The 24,275-nt window shown below is 41.6% G+C and overlaps 1 protein-coding gene across 5 annotated transcripts in view; it reads right to left on the bottom strand.

Annotated features, from left to right (window-relative positions):
* Positions 1-3,021: 3,021 nt before the first annotated feature.
* The window catches only part of VIT (vitrin), a 108,527-nt gene continuing 87,273 nt past the window's right edge, over positions 3,022-24,275 (bottom strand). For 4 of the 5 annotated variants that reach the window (XM_083176153.1, XM_083176155.1, XM_083176156.1 and 1 more), the window contains 8 exons: positions 21,399-21,512; positions 19,600-19,665; positions 17,871-17,978; positions 15,898-16,045; positions 13,473-13,576; positions 8,075-8,301; positions 5,506-6,019; positions 3,022-4,231 (listed from right to left, as the gene is read on the bottom strand). In XM_083176153.1, the coding sequence (XP_083032279.1) occupies positions 4,053-4,231; positions 5,506-6,019; positions 8,075-8,301; positions 13,473-13,576; positions 15,898-16,045; positions 17,871-17,978; positions 19,600-19,665; positions 21,399-21,512 (1,460 nt within the window). In that variant the 3' untranslated portion in view covers positions 3,022-4,052. The remainder of the gene's footprint in view (positions 4,232-5,505; positions 6,020-8,074; positions 8,302-13,472; positions 13,577-15,897; positions 16,046-17,870; positions 17,979-19,599; positions 19,666-21,398; positions 21,513-24,275) is intronic. The other variant, XM_083176154.1, reaches the window with a different exon arrangement.

Below are 24,275 nucleotides of genomic sequence, written 5' to 3' on the forward strand. Positions count from 1 at the left end.
TTTAGTCTCTGTCGACCTTTTGACCCTGTTGACCTTGTGAGTCGACCATATGTCTATTTTGAGACAGTCTATGATGCATGCCGTAACCCAGGCATGCACAGAGGCTCTTGGTGCTGTGTGTACAATTTAATGTAGCTTTCACATCACATAAAACATTTTGAAACGTTTTGAAAAACTGTAATTTTAAATGGTATTTTAAACGGGTCTAGTGTTCATATTGCAGCAGATTACCATTTAAAAATACCGTTTAAGTTCCATTCACATCACCAGTCAAGCCGTTTAACCTCTGAACACGTTTCTACCCACAGCTTATTTCCTGGTTCAGGGAAGGGACACAAGACAAGGGACAGCCTATCACAGTGCTCTAACCTTTATTTTTTACTAAATACTATTTCAGTGCCATTCAGACAGCACAAAAAACGGCTCTGAATTGGCTTTAAAACGGGTAGGACTCTGCTTTTTAAACGTGTTGAAATACCAGTTAACTTTAAATGGTATTTCAACTATGACACTTTCACACTGCAGCCTTAAACGTTTTAAAAGGCAAAAAAACGGCAATATACCGTTTTAAAAGTGTGATGTGAAAGCTATATTTACAATATATGTAGAAAAGATAAGTAGATCCCACGCTTCTCCAACTATTCATAAACAGTAGAAAGAGTGGAAAGTAACCAACCAGCTGCTACGTATAATTGTATACGATCAAAAAATTGAATTTTGATAATTGTTACTTTAAATCTGATTTGATAACTTATACACTGTCTCACATCTCTCTTTTCACTGCTATATTTTTCTATAATAATTTTTATATATTTGTTGATAATATCCTTTAACTGAAATAAAACGTAAAGGGGTGTACACACGGAGCAAATTTGTGCTATTTTCTAAGCAATCTGACTAGATTGCTTAGAAAGTAAGCACAGATCTCTCTGTGTGTATGCTTCGAGAGATTAAATATCTCTTGCTAACTAAGTCAGTGCATGCAGTCCCAATCTAGTCAAATTGCTTAGCAAATGACTGCAAATCTGTCTGTGTGTACAGAATGAGAGATACTGATCGCAATCTCTCATTCTGAACCACTACCCGGCCTTTTTTTGCTTAAGCAAAATTGCTTAAAAAAATTGCTTCGCAAAATTGCTTAGCACAAATCTCTGCGTGTGTATGTGCTCTCCATGGGAGATCTTGACACCAGAAAAATTGCTTAGCAAAATTGCTTAGCAAAATTGCTTAGCACAGATCTCTACGTGTGTATGCCCCTTAATTGTATCTAATAAATAATACCTATATTTACCGATTGATACATTAGTTATTAATGATATAGCGATGTTTAGTATTCACAGCACAGAATATCTTCCTAGAAGTGGGAGTGTATCCCTACAATTCATGAAAGGGCAATGTATTCAAGATACAAAAGGACATTGGTGTTCCAAATTAAGGGGGTATTTAATCCGGGATTCTGACTGTTGGAACGTCCCGACAGTCAGAATCCTTACCATTTTCACTGGCTTTCGACACCAGTTAGACTGTTGGTATTCAATGTACCAAGAGTTGCGTGTCAGAAAGTCCTGAAAACAGCGGAAAACGCCGCAAATTGTCAGGTAAAGGCCATGAATTCAACATTCCACAGCCAACAAAACAGATCTGACAGCCAGTCAGATCTGACAGCCTTCAATGCTGTCGGTAACTGCAGCATTGCTGTCATTAACAACAGCATTAAATAGGTGAGTGCCGATATTTTCCCTGGTCAACACTAAAGGTCAACTCTAAAAAAAGGCTGACACATTCAAAAAGGCGACACATGAAAATCCAACATTAGTTTTTCATGTTTTTCTTGTGCTTATGTTGACACCTGAGTGTTTGGAACCCCAATAACTGTAATGTGTACCTTTGCATGGGTCTCCATGCTTCGAGCCAAGTTCCACTTTAACATTCCCAATCAGAGTCCATGCAAATGGTATAAAGTATATAAATGATAAAAAAAGTCCCCAAAAAATCGTGAAAAACTCATATTGAGCTTTTCTTGTGTGAACCATTTTGCAATGTCGAATGATCGACATTGCGCTTGTTTGGATCTTTTGTCTATGTCGAACTTATGCATGTTGACCATTTGGTGTCGATTAAGACACTATCAATCTATCACCTGGATCCACTTTCTTTCCTGGTATCCAAAAAAACCTCTACAATACTACAAATTCATGGTTATAAAAGCGCTGGAAATACCAATCTTTCTACTTAATTGTTAATATACATTGTTTTTTTGTTACTTAATTACCCCATTTTACATGGCAATACATTTAGCAGATTAAAACTGTCATACATTACTAAAGGTCCAAGCACCCTGGGCAATTATACCCAGCGTGTATACACACTGAGCGGCTTTCCCCCCTGCCTGGCATTGTCAGCAGGAGGGAAGAGAGGGGGGCGATGGCTTTGCATAGCACAGTGCTATGCAAAGCCATCCACAAAGCCTCTCATCTGCTGGTAATAGAAGCAGATGAGCGGCTTTCCCGTCGATGATGTGGGAGCGCGCATCACCACTCACTGCTCGTCGCCTGGCCGTACACACTGGGCGGCTTTCAGCTGAAAGCCACTCAAAACACACTGTTTTCAGCTCAAAATCGGCCAGTATGTATGGGCCTTTAGACAACAAAGACAGCATGTCCATATGACCTGTAGAAATGGGCAGGTTTGCATTTACTTGGGTTTACTCAGATCTCTTATTGGCAATTCCTCTCTGTCTCGTGTTTTGTATAGCCAATAAAAACTCTGAACATGCGCTAACTTGGCACATCCAAACCCACACAACTGTAATTTACAGGCATTAATTATATATTTTTTTGTGTGTGCATGTGTGTGTCCTAAATCTTACTCAATACAATAGAACTGGAAGTCAGAAACTAGTTTAAAAATATAAGCAGTGCAACACTTTCTTTTGTCTTTAAATGTGATATTATATACGGTATAATAAAAAAAAGTATTCTTAAATACAGTGAAACTTTTTGTAAAACTGTACAAATTTAATATTGACATATACCACAATATATTTCTGCTTTTTATTAAAGACATTTTAATTACAATATAAAAAAAAAATCAAGAAACAGAACTCATGACCTCTCACTAATTTAACATTGTGATTTTTGTCTATTTCCTCCCCCAAAAATATTTATTTAATGTGCATTTTATGCAATTGTACGAAGTCTATTCAGTTGTTAAAAAAATGGTGTCATGTGACCCTATAAGGACCAAACTCAGGACACCCTGCTGTGGAATCATCCTAATAGGCTTTCACATAGATACCTTTAGAGCGAGCTACATAAATTCTTATTAATCGCTATGAAAGACCAAAATATTTTTTTGTGATTTGTCCTTAAAAAAAAAAAAAAAAAAAAAAAAAATGTACTTATGTAGCCAACAGTAAAATGGTCTGTGTGAATCCTACATTAAAGAAACAGAAGATGAAAATGACACTGACATAACAGCACTCGTGTGATGCTTTGGAATCACATTGTAATGTCTTAAAGCTACTAACACCAATGCTGTATAATACTAGGAACCCAACACTAGAGGGCGCCATCTTATCATATTAATATAACCCTTTTACAAAATGCTGTCATAGTTATGGATAGGTTCATTTATAACTTATATAGGAAAAAATATTTTCCATCTGCTTTAATAACTGTTGTAACAAGATAGGTATAGAACAATTTTGCCTGTGACATCAGTTTTCATAATGTGCTATTTATGCTCCAGAGGCTAAAAGGCTGGCTTAATATAATGCACTTAGTCATCAATGGAATATAATGAATATTACATGGTTTCTCCTTAGAACTTAAGAATCTGCAACTGTGATATAACATCGCACTCTGAGTGCAGACAGAGGCTGCGACACACAGTTGGATATCAAACACTGGTCTGCAATGGATCAAGCCATACATTGCCATGCCTGTGTTTCTCTAAATCAATATATAAATCACTGTAGTTGTTTGGTGGTATATTCATTTGTCAGAAACCCTGTTATCCATGCAGTATTGAACAACCGCAGCCAACACGTTTTAGTTTCGTGGTTGAGAATTATACTCTGTACAAATGTTCTGGATAATCTTCCCAACAAACTTATAGAGGCTGTCAAATTCATCCACGAAAAACGAATGGTCTTTATCCGGATCAGTAGCAATGGATTCTAGTTCATCTTGGGCTGCCCAGGCAATACCAACAGCATACGCAATCACCCCTGCGAATCAAAAAAACATACGGTTTATATTTATATATATCAGTTGGACATTGAATATAAAATAAATAGGATATAATATTAAGATATGTATCGATAGCACTTATGTTTTATGTTAGGTTGTATCTTTATAGACCAATAAACCGAAATTTGCAAGTTGCTTTATATCAGAAAAAGAAAAAACTAATAATATTCTGAAATATATGCAATGGTCCCATATTTGATATAAGGCCATATTTGATATAAATATAATGTTACATTTTAAATGGAGCATTCCATTTTACCAGAGAAAAAAACAGGCTCAAATCAGAAAATACTGGGTAAATCCTACCAATTGGGGCATAGCTGTGTGATCAAGGACATGGTCTGTGCAGTTCAGAGGTGTGGTCTAAAGCATTATGGCTTTTATGAAGGACACCCTAGTGAGCCAATCAGGACTCACTTTAGATTCTAAATCCAAGTAGAAATCTCTAGGCAAATAAATAGGTGCTCCCTATGGCGCCATGTGTACAGTATAGTACAGCAATAACAAAAAAAAAAGAGGATGTTTTATAATAAAGGGTCTGAATTAGACCTAATCGTACGACTGCTAATTTAAAGTAAGTGCCGCCAGGGTGATATCCTGCCAATGTGTATGCTGTGCCAATAAATGTGTTTAGCTTGCGAAGACATCACAGCCAGGCTAATATTTCCGATACCATCGGTAAACTGCTCAACATCTTATTATTTCCCCACTGGTCACCACTGTTCGCAGGCTCTGAGTAGCCCTGAACTTACTTGGCAGCTGCGATGAAATGATTGAGGCCAGAGCTGACGTCACACACCCTCCCCTAAAATGCTTGGGTGCGCCTGCGTTTTTTCTGGCACCCCTGCATTTCTTTCAACACAAAACGGGCAGTTACCACTCTCAAACAGCGCCTTTCTGTCATTCACCCTGGGAACAGCTAGCAATCAGAAAAAGTAGCAGGATTTCTTGCTGGACAGCATTGCCCACGCGCATTGCGGTCCAGACACATGCGCTGTCTATTGATAATCGGACACTATGCAAATTCATACAGAAACGATGAGGTCTAAATGAGGCCCAAGGTTTGAATGGGAATATTACATAGCAACCAATAAATCCTTTGCTTTCATTATCAAACTTGACGATTGGTTGATGAAGGTTAATGTAGACCTGCAATTTGTTAGTAAATAGCCCCCAGATAATAGGTCAAATTGTTCATAGTTGTTACTTTAATAAATCGAATGAATAATTTCTATAAAGAATGGCTAATTACCATTTCGATGAACAGCTGCAGCTGGAGCCCGTACGTCGTCATAGGAACGCCCATCAGTTATCACAATCATGATCTTCCTTTTGTTTGGCTTTGATTTACTGAACAGTTGGTCAGATGCATATGTTATAGCTGCTCCTGTGCTGGTGCCTCCACTCCAGTAGCCTATTCTCATTATGGCATTAACAACATCTTGTTTCGTACTGTACTTATCAAACCCAAACTCCAACCTTTGTTCGTACGTATACTGCACGGCTCCTATTCTTGTGTCTGTGTCTGAGATCTCAAACTCGCTGGTTATATTCGCTATGAACTGTAGAACAGTGCGGAAGTTCCCTGTTCCCACGCTGCTGGATCCATCAATGACGAATCCAATGTCAGCAGCATTGAGACATGTCTTACTGCAGACTAATTTGTCAATTTCGCACATACGTTTTACCATAGGGTTCACAATCTTATGGAGGCCAAACCAACTAGGAACATTGATAGAAAAATGACCATTGGTTCTGCAAACAGCCTGCAAAGGAAGGATAATTCAGAATTACATTTCACTGTGGACTACAGTAATAGAATTCACTGTATTCATTAACTTCTATTCAATAATTAAGAATTGTCCAGCAATTATATATGCACTATCATTATAATACTAAGTTTGGTGTGCAAAGAAAAAACAGTTCTCCAACAATGTAGATGTGCAGAATAAATACTGTTATGTAGGCCAGAATTAGATGTATGCATACATCACCGGTACCTCATGGCCCATGCTTCTGGCTAGCAGGAAGAATACAAATCATTTGAACTGTATTACATTAAAAACAATGCTTTATTGCACTACAGGTGGCCTTACTAGACCAGAGCGTACCACCTCAATGATTGATAAAGGCTCTCACCATGGGAATCTGCATTTATCCTATTTATATAAAGGGATAAGTAAAAACAAACCAGCTGAAGGCCTTTAGTTGCCCTTCGATATTAGAGTTCCTATATTGTATTACTAAAATTGCATTTTAAGGATGGAGGGGGAATCATGGGCCAGTGTTGTGTACTTGCCCCAGGCTACATGTTACCAGCTAACCACTGAATATCTGAGTGAGCTTAGTTTAGCATCTTTGTCATGGCTGCCTATAGTAGTATCTCTTTAGTAAGTCATAGTTGTTGACTTTTTGGTTGCCAATTATGGGTGGATCATACAGGTGTTGCCTGGCTTGGCATAGGGTGGGGGGAGGGAGCGTGACATACCACAGGAGAATATAAGTGGGGGGAGTGGCTGCATTATTTCATACACTGAACATTTGCAGAATCTCGGCATTCTTCTGGATAGTGGTTTGACCTCTAAACATCAGGTATCAGCCACAATCAAATCCTCATTATTTCATCTGAGGAACATAGCCGGATTCAAGCACTTAATTCCCCAGAAGATCTTCCTACAGTCTTATATGCATTTGTATCATCACGCCTAGTCTCCTGCAATGCCCTCTGCTTTAGTCTCCCAGCAAAAGAATTGCACCACTTACAGATGGTACAAAATGCAGCTGAAAGTCTATTAACCAACCAGCCCCACTCGAGTCACATAACACCCATCCATTCTCTACTCCCTTCACTGGCTACCTGTAAGATGGCGAATCATGGCTTAATGACTTTAAAAGGCCTTCATGACCAGAGACCAAAGTACTTGAAGCAGCTTCTGATTCCTTATTGCCCATTTCGGTACTTATATGTTAGTTGGGCACCCACTAAGCTATTTGCTTAGTTTTCTGCGTCCCATCGCCACGCTTGCCGACATGGATAGTGGGGGTATGAGCGTACTAACTATAGTGGGCACCCAACTAACATATAAGCACCCCCATTTCGATTAGTGCGATCTGCAGATGATGGACTATTAACTGTACCTAGAATCTGTCTTGTCTGGGGGTCGAGCTTTTTGGCTCCAACTCTATGGAATTCTCTTTCCCGCACAGTGCAAGAGGCCCCCTACAAAAATAGACCTTAAGACTTTGTTCTCTCAATCATCTCACTAATAGCCAGTGTTAAGCTTTTTTTCTGTGCTGTAAAGGCAAATGTAAAGCACATTGAGTCCTATTGGGAGAAAAGTGCTATATTAATAGCACCATTATTATTATTATTATTGTTGCTATAGTTATTATCAAGGCCACGCCTCCTGCTATACAAGCCAAGATTAGTGTCAAGAAGGGGGCATGGCTATAGTGAAGCAATTCAGCATGAATCACATCATCGTCTAAGCCCAATCTGCCCAGTTTTGCTTTCTGAAAGAGTAGGCAAGTATGTAGTAAGTATAGCACATGCTTGTGAGTCTCCCTGGTCATGAAGTGGCTTATCAATATAAACATAAAATAATCCCATTTAACAAACAGATATTGTCTTGTGTTATTGGGGATATTTCTCCTGTGCACATTAGACTACCAGCTGGGCAGGCCAGAAATTATTTTCATTGTTTATGGATTACACAGTGGAAAGCCAATTATACACACTCAGAACAGCTAACAAATAAAGAATTTTAAATACCTTAAATGCATATACATATTTAAAGTACCTAACGGCACATGTTAAATACCTTATCTACAAAATTGGGTTCCACAACACTTGATCTCTCATTGTCATCAGCACCCTCAATTGTCACAAAGAAAATATTAATTCCTGATTCCCGAGCAAGGCGAGAGGCTTCTTCGACCTTATCCGTTGGCCAACCATCAACAAGCACAACAGCCACATTGGGGGCTGCTCCTCTATTCCCACTGGCATCCGAGAAGTAATTCCTATTCACATAAGAGAGAGCCTTCCCTACAGGGACAATCACAATGATTTAATCATTCATATAACAAAAATATAATTAATGCATTATATACCAAAGGGTCCACAACTTGGTTCCATAGAGCATCGGAATTTTGTTCTTGTGGAGAAATTTAGAAAACAATAATAACTTAAGTCAAATGTGTGCATACTGTATGTCATCCTTATGTTCAATCATCTGGTTAGAGACAACATTTGTTTATGTTTGTCCACATATTTTTTGATTAGAAGCTACAAGCACTTGTTCATCTATCATATTGACCATAAATAATTTTAATTGGTTCTGGGGCACCAACACATGGCATCCCTACAAGTACCCCAAGGCACCTCAGAATGCCACGGCACTCAATTTGGGAACCAGTGCATTATACCATATAAAGCATTGTTGGTACTTGTGTACTTTCACGGCTCCCATCGCATGCCATCGCATGCCATATGTAGTGGCATGCGATGCGATTTTCCTGTATTTTTATGCATTTTTAATAAAATCGCATGCGATCGCATGAGATTGCATGCGATCGCACAGAAATCGCACAGAAATTTCACAGAAATTATGGACATGAGTTGACATCATGTAAAATGCACCCCAAATGTCATTTTTCACACTGTACCACCCCCACTATCAACGCCAACCGGGCGGCGGTATGCGTCCTACGACCTTTTCATACCCCCACTATCCACGTCGGCGTGGAGTTGAGAATAGAAAGTGTGGCAAGCGCAGCGAGCCACCGAGCCCGAATCGTGGCGAGCGCAGCGAGCCCCGCAAGGGGACGCGGATACCTTCACAGGTATCCGTGTCCCCTCGCGGGCTTCAAGGTATCCGCGTCCCCTCACGGGGCTCGCTGCGCTCGGCACGCTTCGGGCTCGGAATTTCTATTCTCAACTCCACACCGACGTGGATAGTGGGGGTATGAAAAGGTCGTAGGACGCGTACCGCCGCCCCTCGCGGGCTCGCTGCGCTCGCCACGCTTCGGGTTGGCGTTGATAGTGGGGGTGGTACAGTGTGAAAAATGACATTTGGGGTGCATTTTACATGATGTCAACTCATGTCCATAATTTCTGTGAAAAATGACATCGCGATGTGATGCAATGCGATTTTTCTCTGTACGATGCTCATTGTGGGAGCCGTGAAAGTACACAAGTACCGCATTGTTGTATCAGTAGGCAATAATACATGAGTATAAGGGCTCACAGCACATTGAATAAAATGTATCCCCAAGTAGGAGATCTGAAATATGTAAGACATGCAGGCAGCGCTGTTGAGGGGGGAGGGGCAGTGGTGTAGCTAGGAGCCACGGTGCCCAGAGCAAGGGCATGTTTCGCCCTCAATCCCCCCCCCCCCCGATTTGTAGTAGGCAGGGCTCTTGCGTGGCAAAAAGGGGGCACAACCTAACAGTACAGGACACACCTTAATGCACATTACACATAATGCCACACGCCGTAATGCCAATTGCACATAAGGCCACATATGATGCCCATTATACGTGTACACACACATATATACTTCTCACGGTTTTGCCGATGACAAAGTTGACGTAAATAAACAATAAATTGGATGAATTCTTCTGGTCTGCTTCACTGCTTTTTGTGATCACCATACATATGGACTTTATTTATCAATTCTAGGCGCCATACCACAATTGTCTTTTCTGGTGTTTTTCATATATATATATATATATATATATATATATATATATATATATATATATATATATATATATATATATATATATATATATATATATATATATATATATATATATATATATATGTGTGTGTACACACACCCACACCAATTTGTTTGCAGGAGGTGAATAGTAACAGATAATGCTGAATAAGCTACCAATTTAATTATCATCTCATCAAAAAAAGATCTTTACCATGTCAGTGAAAGAGTCAGCACACATAGTGCATGTAGGAGTCCTCTTCCTGACACTGCTGCTCCTGTTTCGATAAACACAGGGGAGGTAGGGGGAGGGAGAGAACTCCAGAGCTATCTCCCTACAGGACAGCCTTATCGTCTCAACTGCCTTCACTGACTCTGCATGCATGTAGGCATCCTGATCCTACCAGCGCGGTTCCCATTCCGTCTGTCTCACAAGTTCACCTGTGTGAGACTTCCTCCCAGGGCAAAGTATGGCCTCATGGGATTTGTAGTTTGAACGTTAACTGCTCAAAGTTTGACAAGTAACATATAAACTACAATTCCCATGATGCCACTGTCCCTGCTGCTCTGACCTGCCGGGTGCCTCTGAGTCACAGGCAGCTAAATCTCGGCACCTCCACTCCGACTAGCACTGTAAGTCTGTAACTAAGCGCTGCAGCTGGGCGGGGAAGCAGGGCAGGGGAGCCGGTGGCACGCGGCTCTGGCGCCATTTGATCTCTCTGCCCCTGGAGCGCGTGCTCCGCCCTCCCTACGCCCCTGGGGAGGGGGTGGGTACTTTTTTACCCAGGCTCAGGGCCCACTCCTTGTTGCAGGGAGCCAGGCTATAGGGAGAGAGAGATGACATGCTGCCACCACAGCACAGCCTTTCTCCCCAGCTCAGAACACACTGCTCAGTGCTGTATGCTGAGCTGGGAAGAGAGTCAGGGGCAGTGGCAGCCTGTCCTCTATCTCCCACTCGTTTAATTCTTTTTACAACTTTTTTTAAAAGTAGAATCTGATAGCTTGCTGTGGTTAACTTCTCCACTTTTAAAATCCACACTTTAGTACATATAACCCAGTGAATGCAAATGAGGTCCAAAGTAGACAATGTTAGTCACTTAAATATAAACCCCATATTTGCGTGGGTTTACTCCGGGTACTCTGTTTCCTCCCATAATCCAAAAATACACAGATAGCTCAATTGGCTCCCAACAAAATTAACCCTAGAATGTCTGTGTGCGTGTACATGTGGTAGGGAAAATAGATTGTAAGCTCCACTGGAGATACTTAAGAATACTTACATAGTTACATAGTAGGTGAGGCTGAATAAAGACTTGCGTCCATCTAGTTCAACCTATGTTTATAATAGCTTATCCCTTGTTGTATAGTATGTTATGATATTTTAAAGACAAATTTTGTTACTTATTTGTACCCATGGATGTTTTTAACCAATAAATGTTTATCCAACCTTATTTTAAACATATTTATAGTGTCTGCCGACACCACTTCTCCAGGAAGAGAGTTCCAAAGTTTGACTGCTCTGACTGTAAAGAAATTTTTTCTTATAGATCCTAGATTCCTTTCTAGTAGAAAAAAGGTGTTTGACAGTTCCTTATATTGGCCCCTAATATATTTATACATGTTGAGCATATCCCCCCTTAAATGTCTTTTCTCTAGTGTAAATAGTCCCAAATTGTTTAATCTTTCCTCATAGTTTAAATTCTCCATTCCCCTAATAAGCTTTGTTGCACTTTTTTGGATTTTTTCTAATTCTATTATGTCCTTTTTATAGTGCGGGGCCCAGAACTGCACTGCATATTCGAGGTGCGGTCTAACCAATGATTTGTACAGAGGCATAATTACTTTTGAGTCCCTAGTTACCATGCCCCTTTTATTACATGCGAGAATTTTGTTGTCCTTTTTTGTTGCTATATTACATTGAGCACTACACCCCAGATTGTTGTCTATTTGGACTCCTAGATCCTTTTCGAGTACTGATTTACCCAATTCATCCCCGCTTAGGTTATAACTTTGCAGATGACACAAAGATATGCAACAGAGTAGACACACCAGGAGGGGTAAATCAAATGACTGATGATCTAAGTAAACTTGAGAATTGGTCAAGAGAATGGCAACTACAGTTTAATGCTAAAAAATGCAAAATTATGCACTTGGGACTCAAAACCCCAAAGGCTCAATATAGTATCAAGGGTACTAGAATGGAAACTACTGAGGAGGAAAGAGATCTAGGAGTCACTATTTCAAGTGACTTAAAGGCAGGGAGGCAATGTAACAAAGCAATGAGGAAGGCTAGTCAGATGCTTGGTTGCATAGGGAGAGGAATCAGTAGCAGAAACAAAGACGTAATAATGCCACTTTATAGGTCATTGGTACGACCTCATCTGGAATACTGTGTCCAGTTCTGGAGACCATATCTTCAGAAGGATATAAATACATTGGAGAGTGTACAAAGAAGGGCAACTAAAATGGTTCATGGCCTACATCACAAAACTTACCTGGATAGACTAAAAGATCTTAACATGTATAGTTTGGAGCAGAGAAGGGAAAGGGGGGACATGATAGAAATCTTCAAATATATCAAGGGTTTTAACATAGTACAGGTGGGAAATTTTCTTCAAAGGAAAACAAGTAATAAAACACGAGGACATGCACTGAAACTGGAGGTAGGTAGGTATAGGGGAAATGTTAGAAAGAATTACTTCACAGAAAGGGTAGTGGATAAGTGGAATAGCCTCCCATCAGAGGTGGTGGAGGCTAAGGCAGTAGAACAATTTAAATATGCTTGGGATAGGCATATGAATATCCTTACAAAGAAATAAGGATTAAAAATGGTTGAGTTTACCTGAAGGGTAAAAAAAGGGGCAGACTAGAAGGGCCAAATGGTTCTTATCTGCCGTCAAATTCTATGTTTCTATGTTTCAATGTAACTAGCACACTGGTTATGTCTCCCAAGGTGCATGACCTTGCATTTGTTCACATTGAACCTCATCTTCCACTTTTTTGCCCACTCATCTAGATTGTCAAGATCATTTTGAAGCGTGGTGACATCTTCTGATGATTTAATAACTCTGCTCAGTTTTGTATCGTCCACAAAGATGGATACATTGCTGAGTAACCCCATCCCAATATCGTTAATAAAAATGTTAAATAAAATGGGCCCAAGAACCGAACCCTGTGGCACTCCACTTAGTACTGGTATCATATTAGATACGGCACTGTTCACGACCACTCTTTGTTCTCTATTACACAGCCAGTTCCCTACCCATCTACAGATTTTTGCCCCTAATCCCATGTCCTCCATTTTATTTATCAACCTCTTGTGTGGTACTGTGTCGAAGGCTTTAGCAAAATCTAGGAAAATCATTGTGTAAATACTGTGTAAAGCACTGCAGAATATGTATGCGCTATATAAGAAACTGTTAATAAATAAATAAAATAATGTTGTAGGCTTTAAAACAAAATAAAATATAAAAAATACTATATTATATATACCCACCAACATTGGAAAATCCTCCTTTTTGTGGAATTTTGTCAATGGCATTTTTCAAGTCTTTGGAATTGAAGTACGACCGAAGACTGAATTCTGTAGAAGGTTCATCCCTTTAAAGGGAAAAGACAGAGAACTGTCATTGCTATGAGCAGGACAATATTACTTTCAACACTACTTTAGAACAGAGATGCACATCCTGCCTGTGGCCCACACCCCTCATTAGATCCAGAGTTCAGAAATACTGGGACCAGAATACTGCAGTAGTATCTCTTTCCTAGTACTCTGTTCCCCTTGTACATCCAGCCCCACCTTGTACCTGGTGTCACTTGAATGAGGACAGAATCAGGCTAGTAGAAGGGCTAGGGGAATGTGCCTTCTCGAAAGTATTACTGTTGTTGTGCTTGTATACTAGTTATAATGTGTACGTCATTATGGGATCATTAACTACATTGCTATATACATTGTATATCCTATTTACCTACAGTCATTTTCTGTAGGAGGCTCCTACTAATAGAGAAAAAGGATACCAAAATAAACAGAAAGCAGAAACAGAAAAAGAGAGAAATAGGAGAAAAAAACAAAGAAAGATAAAAATAAAAAAAAAACAGAAAATAAAAAAGGAAAGAGAAAGAGAGAAACAATAGTGGGATACAGTTTAAAACCAGAAAGAAAAAGAAAGAAAGAAAGAAAAAAAAGGAGCAAAAAGAAGGAGAAAAAGAAAACCTTAAGGCCCCCATACACAGGTCTGATTTGGTCCGATTTCCTCCGATTCTGATGGATCGGGTCGATATTTGGGATGAAATCGGGCTAAGTCGGAGGAGTTTGACATCAAAAACAGTTTTGTACAAGAAATGGAGGTCCCGCCCTTTGGATGAATCAGGCTGTATTCTATGCCTAAAACCACTTGTCTGTTCAAATGTAATCCTAATTTACCAGCTCACTTTTCAGTCCCTGGTAAATGAACATGTGAGGTTATCTTTATGTTACATTGCTGCTGCTGTCTGTATGGCTCATAGAGCTATGCAGAGATGGAATACTTCTAGAGAAGGCCATCAACCATTGATGGTTAGCAGCCATCAGTGGTTGGGTTTGCCACTGATGGTTAATAGCTTTGCTATTGATGGGGGAGATACAATGTATCTTCATCTTCTACTGCAGGGGTCTAATGGTAACTTAGTGATTAGGCTCAGTGGCAACACAAGGGTAGGGCATGTTGCACCTGGGTCTCAATTGTTCCAAGGGCCGACACCAAAATGCCAACTCCTCTGCAGCAATAAGACCCCATTGCTGCAGTGTGACATTAACCAGCAGCACCTGGCTCCCGTCACTGAGAATGAGATGGCAGTACTGCAAAATATGCCAGCCTGCCCTTCCACAGATTGAGGTTATTAGGGGTTTTTCCCACTAAGCCACACCCCATTTAGTGATACAATTGGCTCCTGTGATGCCACACCTCCTTTACAGGAAGCCATGCCATTTTCAAGATGCCCAAAGGGATTTTCTTGGCTGCACCAGGTGTCACTGACTGCTGCCACTGATGAGGTTTTGTATCTGTTGTTTTACGCTTAGCCCAAGCTCTTATTCTCACACACCTTTCAAACTTTCAAACCCTTCTTGGCTCTTAGCACCTTCTTTAACTGGCATGCCACATTCACATATCAAACAATAGAAATGCCTATTAATGGTTCAAATGATCAATTATTTCCAATTGATGGTTTCCTGACATCAATGTACATTCTCTATGGAGAATTGCCATCCCAGAGCAGCAGAAATAAAACAGATCTGCATGTTGACATCAGCACTAAGCAGCAGCACAACGTTGGGATGTCAAAAGCCCCAGCACCCAGAGCTGATCTATGGTCATGATGGTATTGATGTTTAGACCTCTTGGACTGCAGACCTGCCTCGTCCCCAGAATTCCTAATATCGAATAAAGTAAATGTGTCCATAACTGCATAACAAAGTTCTGGTCAGAATTTTGTCTACATTGGAAAGTGAATACTTGTCTGACTCTATTTGCAACACACTCTACATGAAAGAAATGCACATGTACATGTATATGAAAACAACATCCAACTCCTACCAGAAGACAATAAAATATTTCTCACCACATTAGCTGTCATCTCGACAAACAAAGCTATGTGGTTACCCATCTATTGCAGACATAATAGTACACACGCACCACTTGCTTTGAAAATAACTATTTATTATTTGTATATTCTCTTTCTGTCTGCATAATACCAGCCACCATGAGAGAGTCTGTCATGGGAATACCCAGAAGTGCTTATTTCCTACCAAACCTATCTAATGTTTATGTATTGCTAGTGCTAACCGCAGCAGTGCCCACAAATCTCTGGCTTTAACCTGTGCGCATTGTGTATGAATGAATAATTAAATATGTAGACTTTTCCCAGAAAACAAATGTCCTTACCCATATTGTACAATACCCATGAGAGGTCCAGATATTCCAACATCAAGCGCCTCCGCCATCTGGTTAAGGAACAGCTTCTGAATGCGGAAGCGCCTCTTCCCAATACTCCAACTCCCATCGATGAGGAAGACCAGATCTATTTTACAGTCTACATGGATATAGTAGGGAGTGAATGTACATTAATTTTGCAGTGATATGGACACATATAACACTTTACCATGTCATAGAACATGACCCATTGAGATCTGATTAGACAGTTAGAGTAGATTAGAGTAACAGCCACTCTGCAATGCAACCAATCCTAATCAACGTGACAATGCTGCCTGGTATACAGTATATTGACATTTGTATAATACATAGTATCTGAGACATATGTTTTTATTTTCTCTTTGGCCCTTATTCTGATTGCCTCGCTCAGATACGAATTAGTTCGGAGAGCGTATCTTAGCTCACTTCGCATGCATACCATTCGCAAGATGCATGTGCAGGTTTGGTCAACCGTGCACGCTCGCGACCTTAGGAGTAGCAATACTCTAGTGAACAAACTCGTGCAGAGTAGGTGTAATGTGGGCGTATGGATGGGCACGGCCACAAAACTAGGCAAAACTTGGCGGAAACTGAGGCATATACTGGGGTGGTGGCCACTGTGCGAGGGCTTGGATCGATCAAACTTAAAATCATTCCTTTGGTAAAAGTAAGGGTACTTGTGTATAATCTGGGCGCCCGTTTTTTTCATCGCATGCCACTACTTAAGGCATGCGATGCAATGCGATTTTTCATTGTAAAGACCCGATTTTTAATTGTCTAGTCACCCATGGGTGATTTCATACCCCCACTATCCAACTACGCAAGGAGTTGACTTTATATAGTGTGGCGAGCGCAGCAAGCCACTGAGCCCGAAGCGTGGCGAGCGCAGCGAGCGCAGCGAGGGGACGCAGATTATCCGAGCGAAGAGTTATGTGTGAACACTTTAGCGTGCGTGTATTGTAACGCCACTCTCCCTTTGTGTTTGGATGTGAATGAACTGGTTTGCCTGGCTTAGAGGCATGCCTTCGCTGGCCATGTGGAAGTGGGTGACATTCGGTCAGATGCGTGCAAATGTGTGTCCGAGCAAATTAACCAGAATAATGGCCCTTGTCCAGAGACTTCCATGGGTTGCCATGCGTCTTAAGAGAGCAGGAGGCCCGTGTGCAGCCTCCTCCATCTGAGCCCCCTCCTTTCTGCTGGTGACAGCACATTGCTGTGTAGTCTGAGAACTAGAAGTCTCACACTGTAATGCATGCGCATATCGCTGGGAAAATGGCACAGCGGATATTTATTCAGCATTTAACACAGTGTTTCTGCCAGCATTGATGCTGGACTACAAAGGGGTAAGCACTGCAGCGTGTGCAGGGGCCCATGTACACCGCACATACACTGCACCCATTTTAAATATGCCACTGCTGCCTCTTACTAGTACCCTGACTTTGTGGCATCTGAGTACGGGGTGGAGCTAGTCTGTCCGGGAAAAGCGGCTATTAGTGGTGAAGTCTAAGGCCTCTCAGGTTTCAGCATGGGCTGGGGAGTCCTGCTCCCGGCAGTAAGGAGGGGGCCTGGCCGAGGAGGCTGCACACAAGCCTTCTCCTCTCTTGATGTAATCAGTGATCCAGCACATAGAGCATAAGCATCACCCTATTAATATATGGCATTTTATAATCAAACAATGATGGTTATTCTGTTTAAAATTATTCATTGAAGAACAGGATTTGAAGACAAAGATTGAGTGGAGATTAGATAGGATTTGCAACTATAATGAAGTTGTCAGAGATAATCAGCAGAGGTCTCTCATGAAGAGGAAGAGAGGCCAATACTGATGAAGTTTGGGGGGATGGGTAAATGTTAATAAAATTTAAATATGCAATTGGACCTAAATTGTATATGGTTATTTTATAAATATTCTCTACGGCTGAAAATTGACAGAAAACCACACATACTTATGCCTCCCAGGGTAACTGCTTCCACGGGCGGTCTCGCGTTCACCACTTCCTTTATTACACTTCCTCCTCCTCCTCCTCCTCCTCCTCCTGTGCCTACTGCACCTCCTGTACAAAGATGTAAGAGTATGGTAAGGAATCTGATAAATTGTATAATATAATAAGTCCACATGATACAATAACATCATTTACATACTGAGTGGAATTTCTCAGCATTATGTGATCCTAAAATTGCTGAAAATTCCTGGCAGATGCTAAATAAGAACAAAGAAATCGATAATGGCCTCTTGCATGGGTAACAGTGAACATTAATCTTTTGGATGCTGAGGACGGGTCTATTCTAAGTAGTTGTAAATGAAGAGCTCCTCTATAGATTCTCCTCTTCAGACTCTTATATAATTGCAATGAAAAGTTTCAGCCAATATAGGTTTTGTCTCTGTAATACGCTTATGAAGAATTTAAATCCGACTTCCTGACAGTCTTGGTTACCAGACAATGAGAATGTCTGAGGAAGATATGAAAAGACGCAAGTGGCCTCATTAATCAAATGCTGACAGTCATTATTTTGGTAGAACATAGGCTACTGAAGTGAAGTGTATGCATGAAAACAGTGGATTTAAAAGATTTTGTTAAATATATTTACTATGATAAGATTGAAGATTTATAAGATTGAAAACAGATTATAAACAACACAGTACATACGATGGAAGTATAGAAGCATGTTCCTAAAGTTTTAATGGTCAAAGAGGACATAATCATATGGAGGCGAGACAATAGAACATGATGAGAAAGTAACCAATAGCAAAACAGATTTCAAAGGAATGTAAGGATTAGAGCTGGAATGTGACATGGCTGGGTGTTATAATAATTCATATTAATGCCTTTCATTGCGACTATATCCAACATGGGATTAGCTGCTGCATCTAACCTTTTACCACTCACTTACTGTACCAACCAGAGCAAAGCTACTCCTGGATTAGTGCCCAGTGCTCCATCCTTGTGCATATTTTTTAAGCAGGTACAGTGCAAAATACACAAATTGCACACAAGAGTACATTCAATTCTGCATCAGTCTCTATGTGAGAAATAACAGGGGTAGAAGAGGAACTTGACGGAACAGATACTTCTTCCCCTGTATCACCTTCGATTATGCTCTCAGTCCCGATGGTTCTCATTTCCCTGCAAAAAGCCTGGAACTAAGTGGCAAACAATTTGTGCAGCTCAGTTTTTTCCTGGGTATGACTATGTAAATTGGGTATGGTGTTAGTAGGAACATGCAGGCTGGTACAAGGCTTCTATTAGCCCCAAGCAAAGCTACCTAATACCTGCCCCCCAATCCCCTCTACCCAGCTTCTTACCTACATGCCCACTCCAGCCCTCTAGTCCTACACATTTGTAGTTGTGAAAAGATGTGCAATCAGAAAACATGGCATGAAAATAAAATGCAACCCTACCAACCATAACTCATTCCAGAAGCCGCTATGAATTGAGCATACCAACAAGCTCTGTTCTGGCCAAGAATGGTGGCGAGTGTGCAGATTAGCTCGGCTGGCGCTAGCAAGAGCTGTGGTCATCACAGGCTTCATCATGAATGGATATCCTTCATTATGTGGAAGGCGGCCTCAGCCTTAAGCTGCTTTATGGTTGCACTGGCCTCTGGTAGCTGATATTTACAACAGAGTATTCTAGTCTCCTGCACACAGCAAGAGCATTTGTAAATGTGACATACCTAGTTCTGTGAATCCTCTCCATGGGTCTGGCTCCACAACTGCTTTAACTTCAGGTTTAACTTGAACTAATAAATAAAAAAAAGAATATGGTACTTTTTTGAGAATTCCTGTATAACAAATGTTGACTACAGTCAAAACACAATAAATACTAGTACAGCACACCTTATTGGAATAGTATTAATAAGTCATATATAAACAAAGACATCATAAACATACAATAGTGTTTTTAATCATCAAAAATGGCATTGCTTTGCATTCACAAAGGTTATGTAGCTTTCGACAAGCAATGTTCTCACGAGGCAAAAACCTGGAGCATCTGATCATATTTGCTCTTCTAGCCATAATCATTATGGGACAATTCACTGGTGAGATTTGCCGAATAACGTCACTGATCTTAAAGGAGAGATAGAGTGATCCAAAAACCTTGGCCATATGCAATATATGGACAAAATTTCTGGGACACACCTTTGTTTGACTGTACATCCTACTCAGCGCCTTTTGATCACCTTCCTTCTGTTGAGCCCTGACCTCAAACCCATCGAGCACCTTTGGGATGAACTGAAATGGAGAGCCATACCTTCTCATCCAACATCTGTGGCTGACCTCATAAATGTTCTACTGCATTATTGGGCACAAATTCCCACGGAAACACTCCAAAATCTTGTGGACAGCCTTCCAAGAAGAGCGGAAGCTGTTATACTATAGATGAAAAAGGGGGACCAACTCCATATTAAATTAAACTTATTTGAATACAGGCCCTTAATCTAGTTGGTTTGGTTCCCCGATATTTTGCATCTGTGTTTCTGCGCATGTGCAGAAAGCAGAGTGTGAGCAGGCACGGCAAACTACATGTTTTCCATCCCACTCGCACCTAGCAGTGCGGCTGGGGGGGCGTAGGGCGCGTGGCAGGGGGCAAAGCCTGTGGGAGCTCCCAGCGTTCCCATTAAAATGCTGGGCATTTCCATTGTAATTGCCCTGTGACACAGGTGAGGGGAACGGGCAGCTGACATCACCCTGCTTCCCACACAGGGCGCTCGGAGATCAGAGACACCATAGTGGTATCTCTAATCTCCGAGCGCTGAAGAAATCATTTGATGGTCACCGGCCATCCAATGATTTCTCCCCGGCTGTGAATGGATGATTAGGCAAATAATCTATTTGCAGCCGTATGGGGATTCACATGGGATCGTGGCATGTGAGGGGGGGGGGGGGGGGCATCCGGCACTGTGGGCGGTATCTGGTGGATTCGCAAGGCTGCAAAATTTGCAGCTTTGCGAGTCAACCAGAATAAGGTCCACAATGGCATTACATACCCTGTTGATTCATGGTAATGGTCAGATGTCCTAATACTTTTGTCCATATAGTGTATTTCAGATATGGCTATGGCATTGCTTGGTCTTCATCATTATCACTGACTTACTGTCGATGATCTTTTATAACTCATCAAACATTCTGTAGTGTTGTATAATTTGACATATAATTATTTAGCATTTTTTTCATTCAAATTGATTATCATTTTAATTTGCTTATTATAACCAATGATGTTCATAGTTCAGTTTATTGTATTTTTTGGGGGGGATGGATGTGAGTAGATGGGGTGGGGGGGGGTATCTAACAATAATATTAGTCATCAAATCTCGTGAATGGTTATTGGTGCCAATTTAAGGTGATTATATTTATTATATGCTATGAATATAATGGTCCAGTAGCATAATCATCATCATGATGATTATTATTCATATTATAATAAATATTGAGAAAAAGTTACATAAATCCTACTTCTGGTAGTGAATATTACCTTTTGTTTCTGGTATCTCTTCAACACCCTTCCAGAGTGTTTCAGAATTACCTTTTATTTCCGGTACCTCTTCAACACCCTTCCAAACTGTCTCAGAGTCTGTGTTTCTGGAATCTGAAGTACAATACATTCTGATAAAATTTCTTACAATAAAATAAGTAAAATATGCAAACCCCCTGCAGTGAGCGCCTTCGGCAAATTTTCCATTCGCCAGGGTACTCGCTGCCTGAGTGACAGGTAGGGGAAGTTCGCTGGGGGCCGCTCAGCGTTTCATGGGTGTGCCCACAAAAGCAGTGGGCGCACCCATAGATACATTGGGTAGACCCTAGCAAATGCAGGCATGCCCCTGCCTGCTCGGGGCAGGCGGATCACATCACATGACGCCAGTGCCTGCCCCAAATTCTTCAGAAAGTGTCCAGATGAAAAGAAAGTCCTGGCTTACTTTCTTACTTTTCAGTAAGAAAGAAAAAATCATTCGATGGTGAGCAGATGTGTAAGCGGGGATTCAGGAGGTGGGGGATACATTCGGTGGGGCGGTGTTTACCTGCTCGCTAGGCAGCGTATATATGCAAACTAGGCGGCCCCAGAGCCCAGCAGACATTCCCCTGCACCCTCTTGAAGTTTTTTAAAGTGTGCCCCCTTCGGCAGAGGCTGTGGATTCCTACCCTACTGCTGGCATCCGTAAATGGGAGACCCCCTCGGCACCGCCACCGCAGTGCTGCTGATCTTAGACACAGCAGGGGAACTAGCCTCCGCGGCTCCCACCCACCCCATGAGAGATCCAGCTGGGGGAAACGACTTGGCAGCTCCCCCACCAGCGGCAGTGATCTTGAATCTCGGCACCACTGAGCATGGCGGCTGCCCCCTCCCCCGGCACCAGCGCCAGACCCAGCCGAACCAGTTGCAGCACTGATCCTCAGACCCAGCGGGGTGGAGGGGGGCTAATGACATGGTGGCTTCTCATCACTGGTCGTGAATCCCGGCTCCCCCTCTCCCCCGAACCCAGCCCCGCTGGCTGCATCGCCTATTCTCAGACCAAGCAGGGGGGTGTGACTTGGTGCCCCCCCACCCCAACGCAGATCATTGAGCAGATTCAAGCAGCAGCATCTGCTGAGGAGCTGCATTGTATGTGGGACAGACCAGCAATACCCAGGTCAGTGCTTCTATCCCCTGATCTCAACCCAGTGCCCCCCTATCTATCCAATCATCTCCTGTACCCAGCCCAGTGCCCCCCCATCTAATCAACCATACCCAGCCCAGTGCCCCCAATATAACCAACCATCCCCCATCCCCAGTCCAGTGGCCACCACCATCCCAGTGCCTGTCACCATGCCCCCCTTCCCTCCCAGATCAGCTAACTGCCCACATCCACTGTCCACCACATAACCCCCAGCCAGTACAATCGCCTGTCTTCAGTACACACAAGTACTTTTTTAATGAATATGTAAAAATGGGGGGGCAAAAATGTTGTGCCTAGGGGTGGCCCGACCCCTAAATTTGACCCTGCAAGCAGACCATGCTGATTAAAATTATATGCCTATATGCTGTGTGTAACTCTGGTTATATCTGCATATGAAATTTTATATTTCAGTGTTTTTCTAAAAAAAAAACCACTGTAACGTAGCATTCCATAAGCAGATACAACCGCAGTCACAAACAGAATATAGGCATGTGCACTTTCTTTTTAATCAATAAGGTCTGCATGTGTGCCTTATATGAATAGCCACCTCACTCACGCCATGCATCTTGCTGTGCATGGTGTATTGAGGCTAGATGTATGAGGACGCACCTATACGGATCGACATGATAACAGTCAATATAACATACCACACAACCATTAAACACCCCTTTTTGTAATGGTGTGTCTGCATGTTCTACCCAGCACACTCCTCTGCTCTTGGCAGATACCTCAGATATGTCAGTAAACTAGAAGTGTGTCTAAAGGTGGCAAAAACTCCAATGGGGCTTTCTATGAAAGTATATACATTTCCTTCTACAGTTATATTTAGACCCAGTCATTTTTTTTCCTATGCAAATAAATATTTGAACTTGCTAACAAGTTGACCCTTGGCAGGCAAACGTGATGGGAAAATCTGATATACCCCTCTCATGCCGCAACTAATTTCTGGGTTATTGCTAGGTAGTTGCCTGGTAAAAAGCACCACACTGAATACCTGGGTTGACCAGCCAGGAAATAAGGGTTAAACCTGGTTCACTCCATGTATAATGGGCAACTCAGCTTTAGGGGGAAAGGGTCAGACCCAGGATCCGACCCAGGATCAAAATCCCATGTCGGACCCAGCTTTGCAGTGTGAAAGTGTTAATAGAGATAACCATCCGGTGTCCTGGAGGATGTAAAGCTACCAGGAATTGTAGTGTTGCAATGAGGCCCAGCACATATGGTTTCACTAAGATGCATCAGCCCTATTTGGTACTGTCTTTGTATGTTTATAATACTGAGTTTATTCTTCTGAGACTATACTGTAAGACTATATTAATGTATCTGTTAAATGATCATATATTTTGGTATGTACTTGGTATGCATACCAAATACTGTACATACCAAACATATGGTATGTAACATCCATTCACAGGGTAGGGGGAACGTTCCCATATGGTAATGGGGCTGCCCGGTGCCCCCCGCTTCTCTCCTCCCTCCCGCGTGCACCTAGCACACTAAGAAAACATCGGTCCCCATGCGAACGCAGGCTAGCTGCGAACGGACCTGGATAAGGTCCTCAGAGTCACGCAGAGCTCACACGTTGTATATAACATGAAATAGATGTATGTGGACACATCTGAATTTCAATCCATAACCACACAAACAACAATAACTTATACTTAATTTGATTAAATTAAGCACTTACATACTGCAAG

The sequence above is a fragment of the Crinia signifera genome, chromosome 3 (assembly GCF_055691185.1).
Source record: "Crinia signifera chromosome 3, ASM5569118v1, whole genome shotgun sequence".
Classification (NCBI taxonomy): domain Eukaryota; kingdom Metazoa; phylum Chordata; class Amphibia; order Anura; family Myobatrachidae; genus Crinia; species Crinia signifera.